Here is a 19,982-nt window from a genome sequence, read left to right as displayed (position 1 = left end):
ATACCGTTTTGTTATCAATATTTACGTTTTTATATTCAAAAAGTATTTGCCCCGATATATCAATAAATCAATATCGATATCAAATATCGCCCAACATTAATTCTACGAAATGAAATATTTGGAACTAACGTCTAAACCTTATTTTAGTCCTTTTGTGGGTACTGGTAAGCATTGAGGGAAGTTATTTTTTGCACCCTCTGTACCCTTATTTGAGTTTCATCCCTTTCTTTGGCTTTTCGCCTGCTTGCTAACATTTCCGCAAAGAATGGAACATCTACCTGAATGTTCTTTTTTTATTACTGTCTCTATCTTAGAAAATTCTGACTCTAGTTTCTGCAAATATTTCTTTTTCTTTTACAGCCAAAATTCTTATCCTGGGATGTTTGCTCCCAAAGTTTAAGCCTACACTGACTAAACTGACTCTGTATCCTAGCTGACGATCAAGCATGCCTGAAGACTCTTCAGAATTTAAATAGCCGGCAAAAGAGAGACTTAGAGTGCTACCAAGCCCTGAATACCTTGGCATCCAAAGGAAATCAAATTACCCTCATGGGGGTTCCTGGGCAATGAGTATCTGGAGTGGAGGGTAATGAGATGGCAGATAAAGCAGCTAAGGCTGGGACATCATTGAGATACTCTGGTCCAGAACCTTTAATCACTATTTCTCAGAGTTGCTACAAGGCGGCGGTGAGGAGCTTGAACAATGAGAGAGCGGAATAAAATTGGCGTAGGAAGGTAGGATGTAACGAAACGAAGGAATTACTCCCAAAATTTAAGCCCACCACGACTAAACATTTTCTACGACTGAAAAGGTCTGAGAAAAGAATGGCTATAAAAGTTATAACAGGAGTTGGAAATTTTGGGAAACATCTTTCCCGAATAGGGAAGGCCAAATCCCCAATATGCCAAAAGTACGAGATGGCCAGTGCGGAAACAAGAAGGCATCTGATAGAAGAATGTCCAGCTAAGATTAGACACCGCCTTGAGATATTTCACAATTTTATAGTGAAGCTGTAGGATATAGTGAGGGAAGGAAAATTCCGACAGCTGGCAAAATATGCTACAAGGGTGAGGAGGCCAAATCCATCACTGACCCCCCAAATACAAATAAAGCATAGTTTTGGAGTGAAAAAGCAATGGGTCAGGATAATAATATCCTGGGATGTTGAAAATTTTTTCCAGATACATCAACTCCTTAGAAGCGTGCTAAAGTAACTTAATTATTTAATAATTAACTAAACAGCATTATTTAATAAAGTAACTTAATAACTTGAAATTATTTCTTACAGACAAGCAATCCACTTCCTGTTCATCCACATATGAGGACACTGCCCATAAAATAGCGTTTGATCAACGCTAAAAAAGGTTGCGAAACTGAAATTGTACTAGTTTCCAATCTAGTTTTTGTTGCTTATAATAATAACTTAAAAACAATAAAATATTAAAAAACTCATTAAATAAAACCAGTGCAAATGGCAGAGTAATAAAAAAAAAACAAAAAATGAGACAGAAAAGACGACAAATCTTTTTTTGCAAGAATCATAAAAAACAAATAGACAACCTAAAAAAGATGACCTCGCCAATTATACCCATCATGTGTTAATTGTACCTATATACCAATATAAGAATTCTATCTTGTGCTCAGTAGCTTCTAAAGTTGTTTCTTTTTCCACATGAATCAGCAAAAGATGTGACATAAGGAAAGAATTATGCTCATGTTCAAACAAAATAGGAAAACCCAATTGAACCAGATCAGTCAGATAATTCTAGCAGCAAAGATAATTGATACCCCACTTAGAAGCATCTGCCTTAAGAAGTGGACACCCAACTTCAGCATCAGCTTCAGCATCAACTTCAGCATCAGGAAGAGCTGAGTGGCTAGAAATACTCAAAAGAAAGTTACAGCAAAAGACAGTGCATGCCTTCAGACGTAGGAATTATAACATGTGGAGCCATTTCCTCTCAAGCATGTAGCTAGTTGATTTTGAATTAAAATTAAATAAGAAAAAACAAGTTTTTTTTAACTCTAAGTAAGGAGCAGCATTAAAACTTAAAACAAACACAAATTATTCCGTATATGAAAGGGGCTGCCCCCTTCCCAACGCCTCGCTCTTTACGCTAAAGTTTGACTCTTTCTCACAACTCTAATTTTTGAAACAATAAAAAACTTTAGCGTAAAGAGTGAGGCGTTGAGAAATGGGCATCCCCTTTCATACACAGAATAATTTCTGTTCGTTTTAAGTTTTAATGTTGCTCCTTAATTGCATTTTAAAAAACTTGTTTTTTTTATATTTAATTTCTGAACGTTTTTGAATTAATGCATGTTTTGTTTTTGGCTCACCGCACATGAATAATTAAAACGAAATTTGCATATTAATTTCTTTTTGGCTAAATGAATTTCTCAGAGTTTTGATCGGACGATTTCGATAAAAATAAGGGGTGGGGGAGGGGGTCTAGCTGCCCTCCAATTGTTGTTACTTAAGAAGGCAACTAGAGCTTTTTATTTTCTTTCGAACGGTTTTATTAGTAATAAATATACAATAGTAATTGCGTATATGAGGGGGTACGCCCCCTGGTCAATGCCTTGCTCTTTAGAGTAAAGCTTAAATTTTGTCCCAATTCTTTAAAAATGACCCCTAAATCTCAAAGACCGTAGAATAAATAGTTGATATTACTAAAAATACTTTAGCGTGAAGAGTGAGGTATTTTGGAGAAGACGAATCTTCTTGTAAACGTAATAATTTCTGTTCGTTTCAGGTTTTAATGCTGCTCCTTACTTCCAACTAAGAAAAAAAAACTTTTTTTGTTTATTTTCTCATTGATTTTTTAATGCTAGAAAATCCTAGGGCCCTTTATTGGAAATTCTCTTCCCTCGTAATAAATTCCTCCATGGAAAGGTCCTCCCGCGTAACACCCTCCCTCGACCAACCCCACCTCCCCTCAACGCGAAAAAGTCCCCCAGAAAACGTCTCTACGCTTCCCAATAGCCATTACTATATGTAAATGGTCAAAGTTTGGAACTTGCAGCCCCTTTCCCAGGGACTGAGGGGGATTAAGTAGTCCTGACAAACATAATTACTAATTTTTTCGACCATGCTGAACAAAATGGCTATCTAAAAATTTTGATTCGGTGACTTTGGGAAAAATGAGCGTGGGAGGGGGCTTAGATGTCCTCCATTTTTTGGTCACTTAAAAAGGACACTAGAACTTCTAATTTCCGCTAAAATGAACCCTCTTGTGACATTCTAGGACCACTGGGTCGGTACGATCACCCCCGGGAAAAAAATACAAAAAATACAAAATCCACGTTTTTGTAGATAGAAGCTTGAAACTTCTACAGTGGGGTTCTCTGATACACTGAATTTGGTGGTATGACTTTTGTTAAGATTCTTTGACTTTTAGAGGGTGTTTCTCCTATTTTATAAAATAAGGCAAATTTTCTCAGGCTCTCAACTTTTGATTGGCAAGACTTAACTTGATAAAACTTACATATTTAAAATCAGCATAAAAATGCGATTCTTTTGATGTAACTACTGGTATCAAAATTCCTTTTTTTAGAGTTTTGGTTAGTATTGAGCCGGGTCACTCCTTACTACAGTTCATTACCACGAACTATTTGATAAAGTAGTCGTGGGCAACAAGCCATGGCTAATTGTCGAAAAAGCCAAGAAAAAGCCAAGAGTGAGTGAGAGGCAAGTCTGGCATAAGCCCTTTTTAGGATTATATGAAAATGATGTCAGTTCATTAATTGATAGATAAGTCTATCTATCATCCGTCCATGCGTAATTTCTCAGGCAGAACTAAAGTAGACAGTCATAGAGCTAAGGGACGAAAGATTGGACTCATTTTGGGTTGGAGCGTGACGGGCAATGTCCACTGGACTTGTATACAAAATGTGGGACTGAATCTAGACTTAAAACGTAAAAGCTCGAGCCCCGAGCTTAACAATGCTCTTTCTGCTGCAACACTAAATGCAGATATGGCACCCAACATTTTAACTAATTTTAGACAATCGCAAACTAGCCCTTCCAACGATGATCGTCGGATTGCAGCTAAGACCAGAACTCAACAACACTACCTGAAGTACAAAACTTTCTTAGCTACACTACGTAAGTAGAGGGTCGATATCAGTAATTCATCTGCAAAACCAATCCCACCGTTTACTGGTAATTGTCGATTCTTGATTAACATCAGATTAAAGCAGTATAGCTCAGTAGACGAAGTGATTGTACCCTTCATGAGAAGGAATAGGATCAAGCAGTTAATGGCAGCTAAACTTACAAAGTGGGTTTTCAAAATACAGGCTTGGGCTGGAGTTTCCAGATTTGTTTAGATTTTAAATCTTATCAAGGAAGTGGTGCCACCTATAGTCTCCCTGTGCGTGGGACATGGCTGCACTTAAGCTAATAACAGAAGTTGCGATGAAAACGGAAAAAGAAGGAATCTTGTCGCCTGCTACATCTGCTGGAGGAATGACTCTTTTGTGTTGGAATGATAACAGTACAGCTATTGCTTGCCTATACTGTGCTGATTGTTACCCAGCTAATAGTGTCCAGAAGCATTGCAGCACAGATAGGTTCAAAGTGCTAGCTTCACTTTAGAAAATGAATTTCGAAATAAGTGTTGGTACCACTTTACCACCATTTTCTAGATGTTGCTACTGTTAATCTGAAAATTCTCTACAGAAAAAAATGTCCTGTCAGGATGCTTTATGTTCTCCATTTCAATGAGTATATTTCAGTAGATGGGAAAGAAAGAGGTGGTATAGAGGAGAAAAAGCCTGGTCAACCACAACCACAGTCAGCCCTGTTCTGGAAAAACCTCAAATTGGCGCCCCCAATGATATCCGGCTTAATTGTCTGAATAGCTATTGGTCAGCCAACTAAAAAATAAACACTAATGGGTGCCGGGACGCAAAATCCACGAGTAATGCTTGACCTATCTACAAAAATCGAATGCAATATTGTGGATTGAATGAACGTTTTATGAGCACCGTCCTAATTTGTAGACAGTAGTATTCCTTAGCTTAAGTTTCTAATTGTTTCTAATAAGATATATTTGGTTCTAAGATATATTATAAGTATATATCGTTTCTAGTACGATGTGTTATAATGCATTAATGTATTTGGAACCTACTGATTCTTTTACACACAAAACGAACTTCTTATGTTGGTTTATCTCAAAAGTTGGGAATTAACTCGTAAAAGGGCTTATACACACCCCCCTCCAAAAAATATTATAGTAATTATATGTAAAATTTAATTTTCCCTTGACTTAAGCGGTAAAAATGGGAAGTAGAGGATAGAATTTTAATTTCAAATTGTCAAGAAGTCCTACCATAGCTTTTGTGAAACAAAAGCTATGTAGGACTCCTTGCCCTTTTGCTCAAGCCCTTTTGTGAAACTAATATAGATAAATTTTACTGTAGGGATTACAGCAAGTGGTTGAAGAGAGTTGAGGTCATTTTTTCCTTTAACACCATATTTCTGAGCCCACAAGGGTATTTAAGCATTAAACAGAGCAATGAATACACTTGAACAAAAACGAAAAAAAAATGGAAAAAATTCCAGCCACATGTTTGATCCTAGTGGCTATAAAATTCAGAAATAAAATTCATCCCACTAGATTTTAACCAATTGAGCTACCATCATATTCGTATTAAAAATTAGTTACCATCTCGTAACTAACAGTTGAACCCAATAAAAGTTTAAATGCTGATAAACGTAACGCAAAACAGACAGTTTTAATGGCTTACTTTTCAATAGGACAGCTACGCACAAGTTTATTTCAGAGGATGGACTAAGGAGGCGCGAGCTTATAGGTGCAAATATTAAAGATTCACTCACAAGCAAATGATAAGAAATATTTAATATTTTGAATGATGTCTTGTACACAAGTGTGGCGGAATGATTTCTAGCGAGCAAGTCCGCCGGAGGTAGAGAGGGTTGGGTTCATGCCCTCTGAGTCTCGAGATTTTCACGAGTTTGCTTTCGATTTCTTGCGTGGTCAACTTCATCACCCTTTTTTTCAAAGCTGATTCCTCTCCCCCTTGAACAACTTTCGCACATGGCTCTAATATCACACAACTGACCATGGAACACCCATTGAAAAAAAAACCGCACATAATTTTGCTTGGAAATCGAGTTTTAAAAAAGAGCAAAATTAAGACTCACAATATATGTTTATGTGTTCAGGATTCCTATTGCTATGTGTAATAGTCGTAAGACATTGTGAAAAAAAAAAAAAAATATCAGCAATATTTCACTTTTAGAAAGTAAAGTTTTTGAGTATAATTTAACCACTTAAATATACTTACAAGAACTATAAAGTACTTTTGGTAAAACAATCAATATAAAAAGACCTTCATTAGTTCGTCCTATAGAATGAACACAAATGCCACTGGAATGAAATTCTGACTATGGTTGGGATATAAATATTAATTACTTACTTTGAAGCTAAGGGTTTTAATTTTTGTTTGTGAGGACACTTTTAAGGTTATTCTCAAGAGGAGGGATTCCAGTCTACCCTGCGAGTACATATGATTTATATACAGTTTGATCGAACAAATTCATGAAATTCTTGCTATGGCCCAGATATTAATTGATAGAGAGCAAGGCCAAGAATTATTTAATTCTTCTACTTATTCTTCTACTTTATTATTTCTACTTTATTCTTCGTATTATTTCTTTATTCTTTTTTTCTTTATTCTTCTTTATTCTTATTTATTTCTACTTTATTCTTCTTCTACTTAATTATTTAAACTGAAAAGCTATGTGTTTTAAATTAAAATATAAAATGGGTGAAGTGACACATAAGCAACAAACAATACACAGACAACGACTGCCATGCCGAGTACAATATTTTGGTGCGTAATATGGCACCATGCACCTGAACTCACCGGTGTCTGAAAAACAGAGGGAGGATCTGTTGGCTGACGAGATTGCTCAGAGTCAATTAATGGGTGACCAGCCACATCAGCAAGCTCTAAAACCCAGGGCTGTGGGGGCCATGCACCACTAGAGGGAGGCGAACATGGCAGGTCTTTCGTCTGGTGCTTATTGATTGCACTTTTCGGAGTTGCAAGAAGCGCGTGCTCATGTTGCTTAAAGCAACCAGTACCAGTACCACCAAAATGCCTCTGGCTGTCACCTCCCATACTAACACCTTCTAATTGTGACAAGTTATGTCCTAGACATTCAAAATAAAGCAAAATTAAAACTACTAACTACTAAGAGGTAGTCTAAGAGAAAGCTATGACAAATAAAAAAAAATCACTACAATAATTAACTAATATCGTTCTAGGAAAAGCTTTTGATGAATTTTTATGACCCCATTTCTTACAATTTCTAAGATTAGGCCACTCCCTAAACATTAGTTTCGATGAAATTTGAATTCAGAAAAAAGAAGAATTTCAAAATATGTAAGGATTGTCTGGAAAAGTAAACGGAGAGATTTTCCCCTGTAAAAAAGTAAAAGCTTCACTTAATAATGATGTTCCTGAGTTGATAGCAATTCCCCTCTCGCTCCAGAGTTTCTTAAGTATCAAAACATTTTATAATTTACTATTTACTTTAGACTGAACAATTTCTTGAATAAACCTTTTGTTTCCTTTTTTAAGGTGGACAATGGCGCCACATCACTAAAATGTATAAGGAGAGGGGGAAGGATTTTTCAAGTTTTTTGTTATGAAGACAAAATTTTTCAAAATCAAGGGAGGGGGGATTTTTTTAATTTCTTATGAAGATAGATAAAAAAAAAGTATTTTTCTAAGTTTAGGGGGGCATCTTCCCCCTCTCGCCTCCCCTGACCGGTGCCTCTGTGGTCGGCTCCTAGAGCAAAAAAGAAACTATCCCAATCTTTGGCTTCATCTCAAATATTGGCGTCATAATTCCATATTAGTCGCCCATAAGCGTTCACAATTTTGATTTTATCCTTTTGGACTTTTTTAGTTCTACTTTGGTCTTAGTTTAAAGAGATAACTGATAACATGGACATAAATTTTCTCAACGTTGAGTCAAGACAGTATATTTTTTATTGGTTGGATTATTATTTGAATCTCAAACAAAAACAAAACCAAAGAAATGAGACCGATTCTTTCAAGACTAATCTTGAAAACCTGGGTCTACGACCTGTAGGGAGAAACGAAAAATAACAAACAAACGAAAATTTCGGCTGTATCACAACAGGGAGTTCTCGGAGTTGAAAAAAGGAAAGAATTCATAACAAACAAATTGGAAACGGAAAAAATATAAAATTACTAAAATCTAAATAGAATAAAAATAAAAAGTCGAACCAGTATATACAGTAACTACTTCAACTAAAAATTAAGGAAGTAAAATATAATATACACAATTTGACTACTTGGGTAGAATCTCAAAGTAACAAATGTACTATCAATGAACTATTCCTATCACAACACAGATGCAGCTTTTTCTTAGGTTGTTTATTCTGTTAATTTTATAAGTCTTTTAACATTTTTTCAGAGAAAAGCAAAGAGCTACACTAAAGCCTAAAACAAGCAGAACCACAGTCATATAATGATTCAAACTTGAACCAAACAGAACTCAAAATAAATTAAACCCGATATCACAGAAATTAAAATGAATAATAACATCCAACATACTGCAATGGATGAATAGATGTATCCTAAAGCGAACAGAAATTAAATTAATAATAAAGTTCTACTTAAAACAAACACAAAATATTAAACAGTTCGAGGTAACGAACTGTAAGTAAGGAGCGACGTGTCTAAAAAAACCGAAACTCTAAAAATGGTATTTTGATACCAGTAGATATAAAAAAGAATTGCCTATGATGCTGATAGCAGATATTTAAGTTTTCTTAAGTTTAGTGCTACCCATCAAAGGCTACGAGTCTGAGAAAAATTGCTTGATTTTCAAAAAAGAGGTAAAACATACCCCAAAAGCCAAAGAATCTTAATGAAAACCATACTATCAGATTCAGCATATCAGAAAACCCTTCTCTAGATGTTTCAAGCTCCCATCGGCGAAAGTGTGGAATTTTGTATTTTTCACGGATGCGTGTTTATTTGTTAGTTTTTTTCCCCGAGGTGATCGTATCGACCCAGTCGTCCTAGAATGTCGGAAGAGGACTCATTCGAAGGGAAATTAAAAGTTAAAGTTCTAGTATCCTTTAAGTGACCTGTTGATTTTGAATTTAAATCAAGTAGTTGTGCTCATCAAGCCACGGCTATTTGTAGAAAAACCCAAGACAAATAGTCCGATTGAGTGAGAGGCATAAGAGGCAAAAAATTAGGGGGCAAGATGAACCCTTCCCATACCGTTTTTTCCCCAAAATCGTCCAATAAAAACTTTGAGATAGTTATTTTGTTAAGCACAGTTTAAAGGGCTAATTACTGTGCCTTTGGAGATAGCATGCGATCCCAGGGGAAAGGTCTTTAATTTAGAAAACATGCCCATAGTTTACCTACAGTATTTGTTATTCGGCAATATACAAATTTTATTTGGGGTGGGGCAAATTTTCTACCGAGGGGATTTTCCACAAGGAGAATTCTCTGTGATGAGGAAAGTTTCTAGTGGGTGAAATTTTCAGGGGAAATTTACTATGGGGGAATTTTCTAGAATTCCTTAAATGAATTAATTTTTATATGTCTTCCTTTCTCTTTGCTGACTCAAGTAAAGCGCGAAGATATTAAGGGTAATTCTCAGGGGTAAATTTTCATCTGGATAGAATTGTCTAGAGGATATTTCCGTGGGAAGGGGATTTTTCCATGGATGCAGAGCCAGATTTTCTTGCATTATTTAAAAAATTATCAGAAATTAAGCTAAAAAACAAGTTTTTTCAACTGAAAGTAAGGAGCCACATTAGAACTTTAGGGGATTGCTAAATCCTCAACACCTCGTTCTTTACGCTAAAGTTTGAATTTTGTCCCAGTTCCTTAAGAACGTCTCCTGAAACACTGGAGTTTTTAAATTAGAACAATAGGAAAGTTTTTCTTTTAAGTACTAAAAACTTTACCGTGAAGAGCGTGGTGTTGAGGAGGGTGCAACTCCTATCATATAGGGAATTATTTCTGTTCATTTTAAGTTTTAATGTTGCTCCTTACTTTTAGTTGAAAAAACTTGTTTTCCACTTAATCAACAACAAGAGTAGAATTAACAAGCCATATCGAACCCCCTAAACGCCGCAGCGTCCCATTTGGCCCTTTTCTTGGTCGCAATTTTGAGTATGCTGTGCTCACAAACTAAGATTGTCTAGTGTAATAAAATCCACCTTGCCAGGAACTTACGGTTTTAAGTTTGAAGCTGTTCAGAAAAAAAGTCGGCTCTTTTAGAGCCCCAAATTCACCCAAACGACTATATTTTTGTGATTTCTAGTCTCCTTGACCTAAGGACTTTCCGTGTTCCCAACTTAACTGTGTTTTTTTTTTTAGTATGATTTCTCCTAGCCTAAGAACTTAAGGGTATAAGTGTCAAGCTGTTTGCAAAGAAAACAAAATTGGCCTTTTTCAGGGGAATCCATATTTTATTTTCTTGCGCCTTTTGGTCCTCTTGGCCCGAGGATTTATGGATATAAGTTTTGTCCTAGCCAGACAAAAATTTTTGATCCTTTTCGGTGCCGAATTTTTGGGAATCTTTCCCTCAACCTAATTTAACAGATACAACAAGGATTTTGGCCTGTTTCGGTGTCGCTATTACCCTTCCGACTCTAGCCAAACGCATGTTTCGCTTAGCCAAGGAAACGATCCAGTTTCAAGCTAGCAGGGAAAAAATTTGTTCCATGTTTGGGGGAGCCATGCCCCAACAAAATAAATTTTAGTTTTAGCGAAACCGAGTTTCTTTAATTATTTCCTTCTGTGTTGGGGTTTTTACAGTTCAATCACCCAAGGATGAGTCTCGAGCCAAAAAGAACAAAAATGCTTTAGCCCTTTGGGGCCCCACATTAGGAGGCCTGGGCCCCTAAACTAAAATCATTTTCGTATATTAGGGGCTACTTGAAATCGTAGGTTTAAGTTCTAAGTCGTTCAGAAAGAAACAAGTTTTTGGCCATTTTTTGGGCCCATTCTGCCACTACCGTGGATTTACCGAACAAGATGCTTGCTATACTGGACATACCAAATACAAAAGTGATAAACGCCGAAACTGAACGTATATAGGAAACTACGCTGAAATATAAGTAAAGGGTGTGGTAAACATGTCTACAGCCAAAAATTCTAAACATATACGAGCTAAAGAAAAAACTAGATCAACTATTGAGTCTTATTTTGGGAAAAAGGAGAAAAAAATAGAAAACAAATTTCTAATTCAATAGTTTAATGATAATCCTAGTTGTGCAGAAAGAATCAAAAATTATTTTTAGTTTAAAATCATTATTAAGGTTATGTGCGCAAGTTTGTTGGTGTGATATTTTTCCGCAATCCTAGAGTTTTAATGTTTTCAATGTAAGACTACAGTTTTTTCATTGATGAATAGACGTGATTCAGCTTTATTAATCTATCGACTTACATACAGAAGGTTTGTTTTGTATTTTTACGTATTGAAATATGTTGAGAATTTTCTGAAAATCGTTGAGAAAATGATAATTTCCCTATTTTGTAAGCAAGTTTAGATTATTTTCTAAGAAGCATCTAAGCAATACCAAAATTCTAGCTCTGTAAATTGATTTATATAAAATTACTGAATCAAATGACATAAGTATCACATTCCTTTGAATCAAGATACAGCGACAGGCTTCTCCCAAAATTGTAAGTTTACAGGAAACCTGAAACTTAAATCTTATTAAAAGATAAAAAACTGGTTATTTGTTTTATGCCTGGTTTAATTTCCTGTTTTTGTTTTTTAAACCCAATTTTTGTGCATCCTGTAAGATGAGAATTCTTAAGCAATTTTCGTCATAATGATGAAAACGATAGCATCACTCCTTAGGCGTATGTCAGAAAGGAAAACCACACGACTCCATCTCGTTGATTACCACCTCGTCTAGTTGAACCGTCTTGTTGTCGTTCCGCCTCGTTGATTTTGCATCAGATTTTGAGCCAGTATAAAGAGCAGAGACCGAACCTTAAAAGGTGTGCTATCATCTCAATGTTTTTTTTTGTGGTGCATTTTCGCAGAGCGGTAACATTACTCCTTAAGCTTATGTCAGAAAAGAAAGCCACACGACTCCATCTCGTTGATTACCACCTCATCTCATTGATCCGTCTTGTTGCCGTACCGCCTCGTTGATTTTGTATAAAATTTTTAGACAGTAAAAAGAGCCCAGACCGAACCTTAAAAAGTGCTCGCAGGACGATAACATTACTCCTTAAGCTTATGTCAGAAAAGAATGCCACACGACTCCATCTCGTTGATTACCACCTCGTTTCGTTGATCTGTATTGTTGTCGTACTGCTTCGTTGATTTTGTATCAAATTTTGAGCCAGTAAAAAGAGCAGAGACCGAACCTAAAAAGTGCGCTATAATCACAATGTTTTTTGTAGTGTACTTTTGCAGGACGATAACATTACTCCTTAAGCGTATGTCAGAAAGGAAAGCCAGACAACTCCGTCGGGTTGATCCGTCCTGTTGTTGTACCGCTTCGTTGATTTTGCATGAAATTTTGAGCCGGAAAAAGAGCACAGACCGAACTTTAAAAAGTGCGCTATAATTTAAATGTCTTTTTGTAGCGTGTTTTCGCAGGACGATGGAATTACTCCTTAATCGTATGTCAGAAAGGAAAGCCACACGAATCCATTTCATTAATTTACCGCCTCATCTCGTTAATCCGTCTTTATGTCGTACTGCTTCGTTGATTTTGTATCAAATTTTGAGCCAGTAAAAAGAGCAAAGACCGAACCTTAAAAAGTGCGCTATAATCTAAGTGTTTTTTTTTCGGCGTATTTTTGTATGACGATAACATTACTCGTTAAGCGTATGTCAGAAAAGAAAGCCACACGACTCCATCTCGTTGATTTACCACCTAACCTGGCTGATCCGTCTCGTTTTCATGCGGCTTCGTTGATTTTGTACCAAACTTTGAGTCAGTAAAGAGAGCAGAGACTGAACCTTAAAAATTGCGCTATAATCTAAGTGTTTTTTCGGCGTATTTTTGCATGACGATAACATTACTCCTTAAGCGTATGTCAGAAAAGAAAGCCACACAACTCCATCCCGTTGATTTACCACCTAATCTAGCTGATCCGTCTCGTTTTCATACCGGTTCGTTGATTTTGTATCAAGTTTTGAGTCAGTAAAAAGAGCAAAGACTGAACCTTAAAAAGTGCTATAATCTCAATGTTTTTTAATTGTATATTTTCGCAGGACGATAATATTACTCCTTAAGCGCATGTCACAAAGGAAAGTCATACGACTCCATCTCGTTGATTACCACCTATTCTCGTTGATCCGTCTCGTTATCGTACCACCTCATTGATTTTGTATCAAATTTTGAGCCAGTAAGCGTAACTCCTTAAGCGTATTCCATACGACTCCGCCTTCCTTACGTACTACCATTGTAATACCTCCTCGTTGATTTTTTATCAAAATTTGAGCTAGTAAAAAGAGTGCAAACCCGGTTTGTTATTTTGGGCAAAATTTCTCGCTAGTAAAAAACTGAAAAGCTTTTCAGTGAAGACATTTTCTACAAGTAAAGTCTGTTCTCTAGTCTCCCAGGTCTCTGACTATCAAGGGTGTCATGCTCGAGGGAAATATAGAAGCCTCCCTCCGTTGTTTTCAGCCAGATGGTAAAAAATTCGAGCCGATAATATAGCAGTGCGAAGCGCCACTATATCACTGGCTCAAATCTTTTTTGTTTTTATTAGGTAGATGGGATAACGGAAATAGATCAAGTAATATCAATGAAAAAAAAATCAGTATCTGTCGATGGAAAAGTATAATTTTCGTTACAATATCACTCAAATCCGTCGAAAAAAATTCCCAGCCAGTAGGTAAAATCTGAAGTCCACAACCCCCCCTCCCCAAATATTATATCTAGTGACACGCCTGTGCTTATAATTGTTACTTGATAGCAAGAACAGAAATAGAAACTAATATTTTATCAAATCGAAATTGATAGGAGATATTCAAATTTCTAGGTTCGGTTGTGTTTTTGAGAATAATATTAAAAAAAGCTATTTAAACGATTCGGCCTTGTCAACAAATTTTTTGAGAAAAATCTAAGCAAAAGCCTCAGCATATTGGTTCACAAATGTTTTTTTTTAGTAAATACTTCGAAATCGCATGGGCCTCATAGTTAGGCTATGCCTAATACTGAAAGAATTCCTTGAGATGTGGTTACCATGAATAGCAGTGACCCAAAGATTGGTGGTATAACAAATAGAGTCGTAGAACATGTAAAAAAATGCTTTATCTTCCAATTTTTTCCACATTTTCTCATGACTTAAATGTAGCATACCCATTATCTTCTGTTGAAAAACACAAAGATCCTAGAATTGACCTCATTCTATTAGAATTATTTCGTGTGTGGTCGCCATAAAGTGGCCAAACATTGGTGGCCAAGCAAATATAGTCGTAAAAGTTTCAAAGTTACATAAAAATATATATTATGGAGAAACACTTGGCTCTAACAACGCTAGCATTATCTTATCTAACCTTCACAGCTTTAGTAGAAAAAAATATGCGAAGGAGTGATCCAGTTTCTAAGAAGGTCTCTAGAAAAACCATTTTCGGGCTAATCTACAGGGCAGCGTTATCATAAACTGTAGCTCTTTTAACTTGCTGAGGTCTAAGACAGAAAATATATTATACTCAATATTTTATAAATATTATTATGGTATATTGTTTATATTTTTTTGTTAATGTATGCTAACATTATCTATTTTTTAAAATATTATTATTAAATTATTAATAATAATTTTTTATTGCGAGTTATATTGTATGGAATAAGTTGCCCGAATCAGCTCGAAGGTGCCACTCATTCGGTTTGTCCAAAAAAATTATTAAAAATTCAATGGCCTCTTAGAAATTATTTTATCTATTTTTATATGTGTACATATGCATATATATTTCCTTATTATTTCATTGGAGTCTATTTTATCTACAGATCTACATAATTAATTTAGTCTATTCAATCTATTAGTCTATTTAGTTTTGTTTTCTATAATTTTTTTATTTTATTTATATTTTCCTTTCTTCTCCTTTTTGCTCTTCTCTCTGTGAGTAAGTGATTTTTTTTTCTTCTCTGAGTAAGTGGCTCGTTCATTTTCCCCTTTTTTACAGGCCAAAGAGCCTTTGGGGAAATAGTAAAATGTAATATTTTATGTGTGTTTCGTGATGAATAAATCTTATCTTATCTTAATAAAATTTATTAATAGTTATATTTAATTTTTACTTAATATTTCTTAGAACTAGGGAGCTAAGCCTGCTGAACATTTTAATAAATTATATTTAGTTTTGGTAAGTTCATAGTTATTTTGCATTCTATTTACAAGGTCTCTAAGTAATACAAAAGTACATTGTACGCTCCTCTCTTATGTTTTTTTTCTTTTTTTCTTCTTATTATTTCACTTTTATGTTTTTTTTTGTATGTGTTTTTTTTTTTTTTCGCTCATCTAATTATTTCTTAGCTTTCAAGTGCCTTTCTACTTGCATCCGCCTTATTTTGTCATTAATATTTTAGGCCAATCTCTTTTTCTTTATCAGTATAAAATAAATCGATTAATTGCTCATAAAGATAGCTCATAAGTTATATGCCATTCGTCATAGGTTAAAAATAGAAGACAAATGTAAATAACTATTTATAAAAATTCAAACTTAAAACGAACAGAAACTAGCGTTAATGAGTACATGAAACTCAAATAAACAGATATTAAATAGATAATCACATCTAACATAAAGGTAGCAGATAATGATATAGATGAATAAAAAAAAATCATAAGCGATTAAAAATTGAATCGAGTAACCAAATTGAACTAAAAACAAAGGGAAATTACTACGAAGAGGAAGTAGGGCTACTGCCCAATCCCGCCACTATACCTTAGAAAGACTATTATGTCAATTATTTTTCAACGCAATGTATATGAATTTTTAACAGTGTGATGTAATTTGTCACAAAATAGACGAAAAATAAAAATAAAGTAGAATCATACTAATAATCAAGCTTACTAAAAAGAAGTAATGAAAATAAACTGAACTTGTAATATGTAACTAAATTAATTACTGGAAATCTCAGTAATTGATGTTTCAAGATTTGATTTAACAGCATTTTATTTTTCAATGCTATAATAACTAAAGAAAATAGCTTAATCGTTTCTGGGATAAAGCATTCCCTACGAATTTCACCTTAATACCCTCAACCGCTCGTGAGAGTTTGTAGATACATCCTTTTAACATCATCCATTTAATGTCTTTGATTTACTCAGAAATGCATGTCAGTGTTCCCTAAAATGTTTCAGCTTAATCCCCTTAGTCATTAAAGCGATTTGAAAATACCCCCTTTTGACAACCTGGATGCACATTACGTCTTTGGATTGAGTTACCCTTAGCCATTCTTGGGACATTGTAGAGGCCTTTTAACAACGAGGATATTGTAGGGTCTTTTTATTTAGCTCAACATATCCCTCAACTTTCTCTGAAAGTTTCTACTTAATGCCATTAGCTGTTCCTGAGATATTACTGATGCAACCTTTTGATAATCTAGATGCACATAGTGTCTTTTGACTTAACTGAACATCCCCTTAGGTAAAACTGATCTTGATGAAGCTTATATATTTAAAATCAGCATTAAAATGCGGCTTCTTTTGATGTAATTATTGGTATCCAAATTCCATTTTTTAGAGTTTCGGTTGCTATTGAGCCGGGTGTTCGTTACCACGAACTGTTTGATTAAGATTCTTTGACTTTCGGGAATGTTTTCTTCCCATTTTTAAAGTCAGGCAAATTTTCTCACGCCCGTAATCTTTGATGGGTAACACTAAACTTAATGAAACTTATATATCTGGAATCAGCGTAATAAGCCGATTCTCATGTTATGTCTATTGATATCAACATTCCGTTTTTTAGAATTTTGGTTACTATTGAGCCGCGTAAATAGCGACGAAGACCACACTGCCTTTCCATAACAAACAAATACAAAGTAGAAACAATAGGGAAAATCTTTTCAAGACAGTGGAAATCAGTTCTGTGAATATTTCGGCCCTATGTCCAAGGGCCGTCTTCAGCACAATACGAGAACAAGAGAGAAAATATGTATATATAAATAAACTTACATTAAATTGTGAGAATTAAAACTAAATAATGTTAATTAAAAACTCTAAAAAAAAATTTATTTCGATTGGCAAGAGTCGATATTTAATTAAAGTTTGTAATTACGCTAAAATTGTTTGAACTCGGGACTGATTTAAATGTGAGTGAGGCTGGAAATAACCTCACTCCTCGTCTTCAAACCCTATAAAGGATGCTTGCCCCATCTATGCAGGTAAGCATGTGAATGTAATCTTTTGGTTACGCTTAAAATAGTTCTATAGTCAGAAAGGAGCAGCCCCCCCTCTACAACTATATTACAGACTTAGTCCATCAATATTTCTTAGAATGAAGGAAGAATGAGGGGGAGGGTCTCCTCCTCTCTCTCTATATTTATCTGAAATACCACTGTAAGTTAAAATGTTTGGACCATGCATTGTAGTTTTTTAAGCTTCCGGCACCAACTGATGCTCCTCCCTAGTACCAGATGTGTAACTATACGGCTCTTCACATATCTGTATGAAGCCACAAATGAATGAACTCAGCAAGGGAAACCGTAAAAATAGTTGCGTTTTTGTCCTTTCTTTTTGTATTTGGACCCCATGCATCTTTGGGGATAAATGCGCCATCGCGTGCCATTATGTTTCTTTTTTAACTGGAGAGCTGGATACGTCACTTTTAGAAAATTGTAAACCAACTGACAATCTAAAAATGCTCCCTCGATTGAATTTCGATTTTCACCAAACAAAATGACGGAAAACAGAAATTTGCTGTGGCACGATCTCTTTTACTAAGGAAAGTCCCAACAACTTTCGATTCCCCTTTACTGAAATTAACTTACTCGTTAATATTCAATTGTAATGTTACCTCAAAAACTTAAACAAAGATTATTTGTTTCCTATAACTTTAAACCTTCAAGAAATAAAGTGAAAGAAAAGATATTAATATTTCAAAAGAATTGCTTAGGAATTGTTCTAGCTCAAACATGAAACAGCAGTTTACAACTACAAAAAACAATTAGAGGCTCAGAAAGGTATTTGAAAGCCTCATTTTAGCTCCTCAAAGAACAAAGTTCTAAGAATAGTTATTAAGACTATTCTATGAAAGGGATACTAGAGTTCTATCGAAATTACTAAGAAGGTACTTGATCTTTACTGATCAAATGAAGCAGACTCAATGGAGTTCTATTCAATCACGAACAATGGATGAACTACGATCCTTTTCTAACTTCCTTTATAGCAGTTCCTTTTCTAACAGACTTTTAAAGTTTTCTTTCAGGATTTTGATCGGAAAGAAAAGGAGTTTTTTGTTGAAACAGCCAAACGTAAAAAAGATTAACATAAGTCACGAACAAATAAAAATGACATAGGCAGGAAAACATGGGATGTCTTTTGGTCAGTCCCCTCTTCAAGATTGCGTACTAGTTCAGCGGTTCTCCTGCTCAGAAGGAAGCTCAATTCGATTCTAAAACCTGCTTTACAAATTCTCAAATTCATAGTTGTACTATTCCTAAAAGGACTCCACTTTACTTTACCTCCATCGTCCCTCTATGTTCAAAATCGTTAGACAAATAATAGATTTTCAACGGATTTTTCTTTTGCGTGGTTTATTCTTCAAATAAAGTCAACGGCAAAGAAGCTTTGTTAACGACATCAAGGAACAGGAAATACATTTAATAATCTCATTACTCTTAAAGAATTTGGACAAAAGGTCAAACCTTAGGGCAAAGAGCGGTTTATTGATGAGAGGGCAAACCTCACAATGTTCGTAATAATTCTTTGTACGTGTCAAGTTTTAATGTTCTGGTTCCTCAGTTTCAGTTAAAAAAAACTTGCATTCTAAATTAAATTTCTGATTGGTTTTTAAATAGTGCCGGGAAATCCAGCTCCCCCTCCTTGGAAAATACCTTCGCCCTCACAAAATTCTTCCATAGAAAGATCCTGCCACGTAACTCCCCCAGCCAGAAAATACCCTCTCCAAAAACTATCTGTATACTTCCAAATAGCTAATACTATAAGTAAACAATGGTCAACGTTCATAGTTTGTACCCATTCCTCCGCGGCTTTCGGGGGTGAAGTTATCTTCAAAGACATAGTTATTATATTTTTTGACTATGCTGAACAAAATAGTTATCTTCAAATTTTGATTGGACGATTTTTGAAAAAAATGGGCGTGGGAGTGGGCTAGATGCCCTCTGATATTTTTTGGTCACTTAAAAAGGGCACAATAACTTTTATTTCTGACAGAATGAGCCCTCTCCCGATCTTCTAGGATAACTGGCACAATACGATCACTCCTGGAAAAAATAAACAAAAAAACAACTAAATACTCATCTGTGGTCTTGCTTCTGGCAAAACATACAAAATTTCACATTTTATATGTAGGAGCCTGAGACCTCTACATTAAGGTTCTTTGATACGTTGAATCTGATGGTGAGATTTTCATTAAGATCACTTGATTTTTTGGAAATGTCTCCCCCCTTTTTCAAAAATTGGGTAATATTAAACTTGATGAATTTTATATATTTTGAATAAGCATCAAAAGCATCAAAGATTGAATAAGCATCAATCTTTTGATGTATCTATTGTTACCAAGCCTCTGTTTCTTAGAGTTTCAATTACTATTGGGCGGAAGTTCGTTACCAAGAACTTTTTTTATAATTATTCCGTATACGAAGGGGTTGTCCCCTCCTCAATACCTTTCTGTTGAAGCTAAAGTCTTTATTACTTTTAAAAAAGGCTTCCTATTCTAACTAAACGGCCCTTGCGTTTCAGGAGTCATTCTTAAGCAGTTGGGGCAAAAAGTCGAATTTTAGCAGAAGGA

At 35.1% G+C, this 19,982-nt stretch overlaps 1 protein-coding gene across 7 annotated transcripts in view; it reads right to left on the bottom strand.

The window, feature by feature from the left end:
- The window catches only part of LOC136034907 (potassium voltage-gated channel subfamily B member 2-like), a 224,209-nt gene that overhangs the window by 141,078 nt on the left and 63,149 nt on the right, over positions 1-19,982 (bottom strand). For all 7 annotated transcript variants that reach the window (XR_010619286.1, XM_065716407.1, XM_065716406.1 and 4 more), the window contains exon 5: positions 6,899-7,188. Coding sequence is in view for 6 of the 7 variants with exons in the window: in XM_065716407.1 (XP_065572479.1) it covers positions 6,899-7,188 (290 nt within the window). In the remaining variant the exon portion in view is untranslated. The remainder of the gene's footprint in view (positions 1-6,898; positions 7,189-19,982) is intronic.

Source organism: Artemia franciscana, chromosome 13 (assembly GCF_032884065.1).
Source record: "Artemia franciscana chromosome 13, ASM3288406v1, whole genome shotgun sequence".
NCBI classification, from domain to species: Eukaryota; Metazoa; Arthropoda; class Branchiopoda; order Anostraca; family Artemiidae; genus Artemia; species Artemia franciscana.
This window is presented reverse-complemented; position numbering and strand designations above follow the sequence as displayed.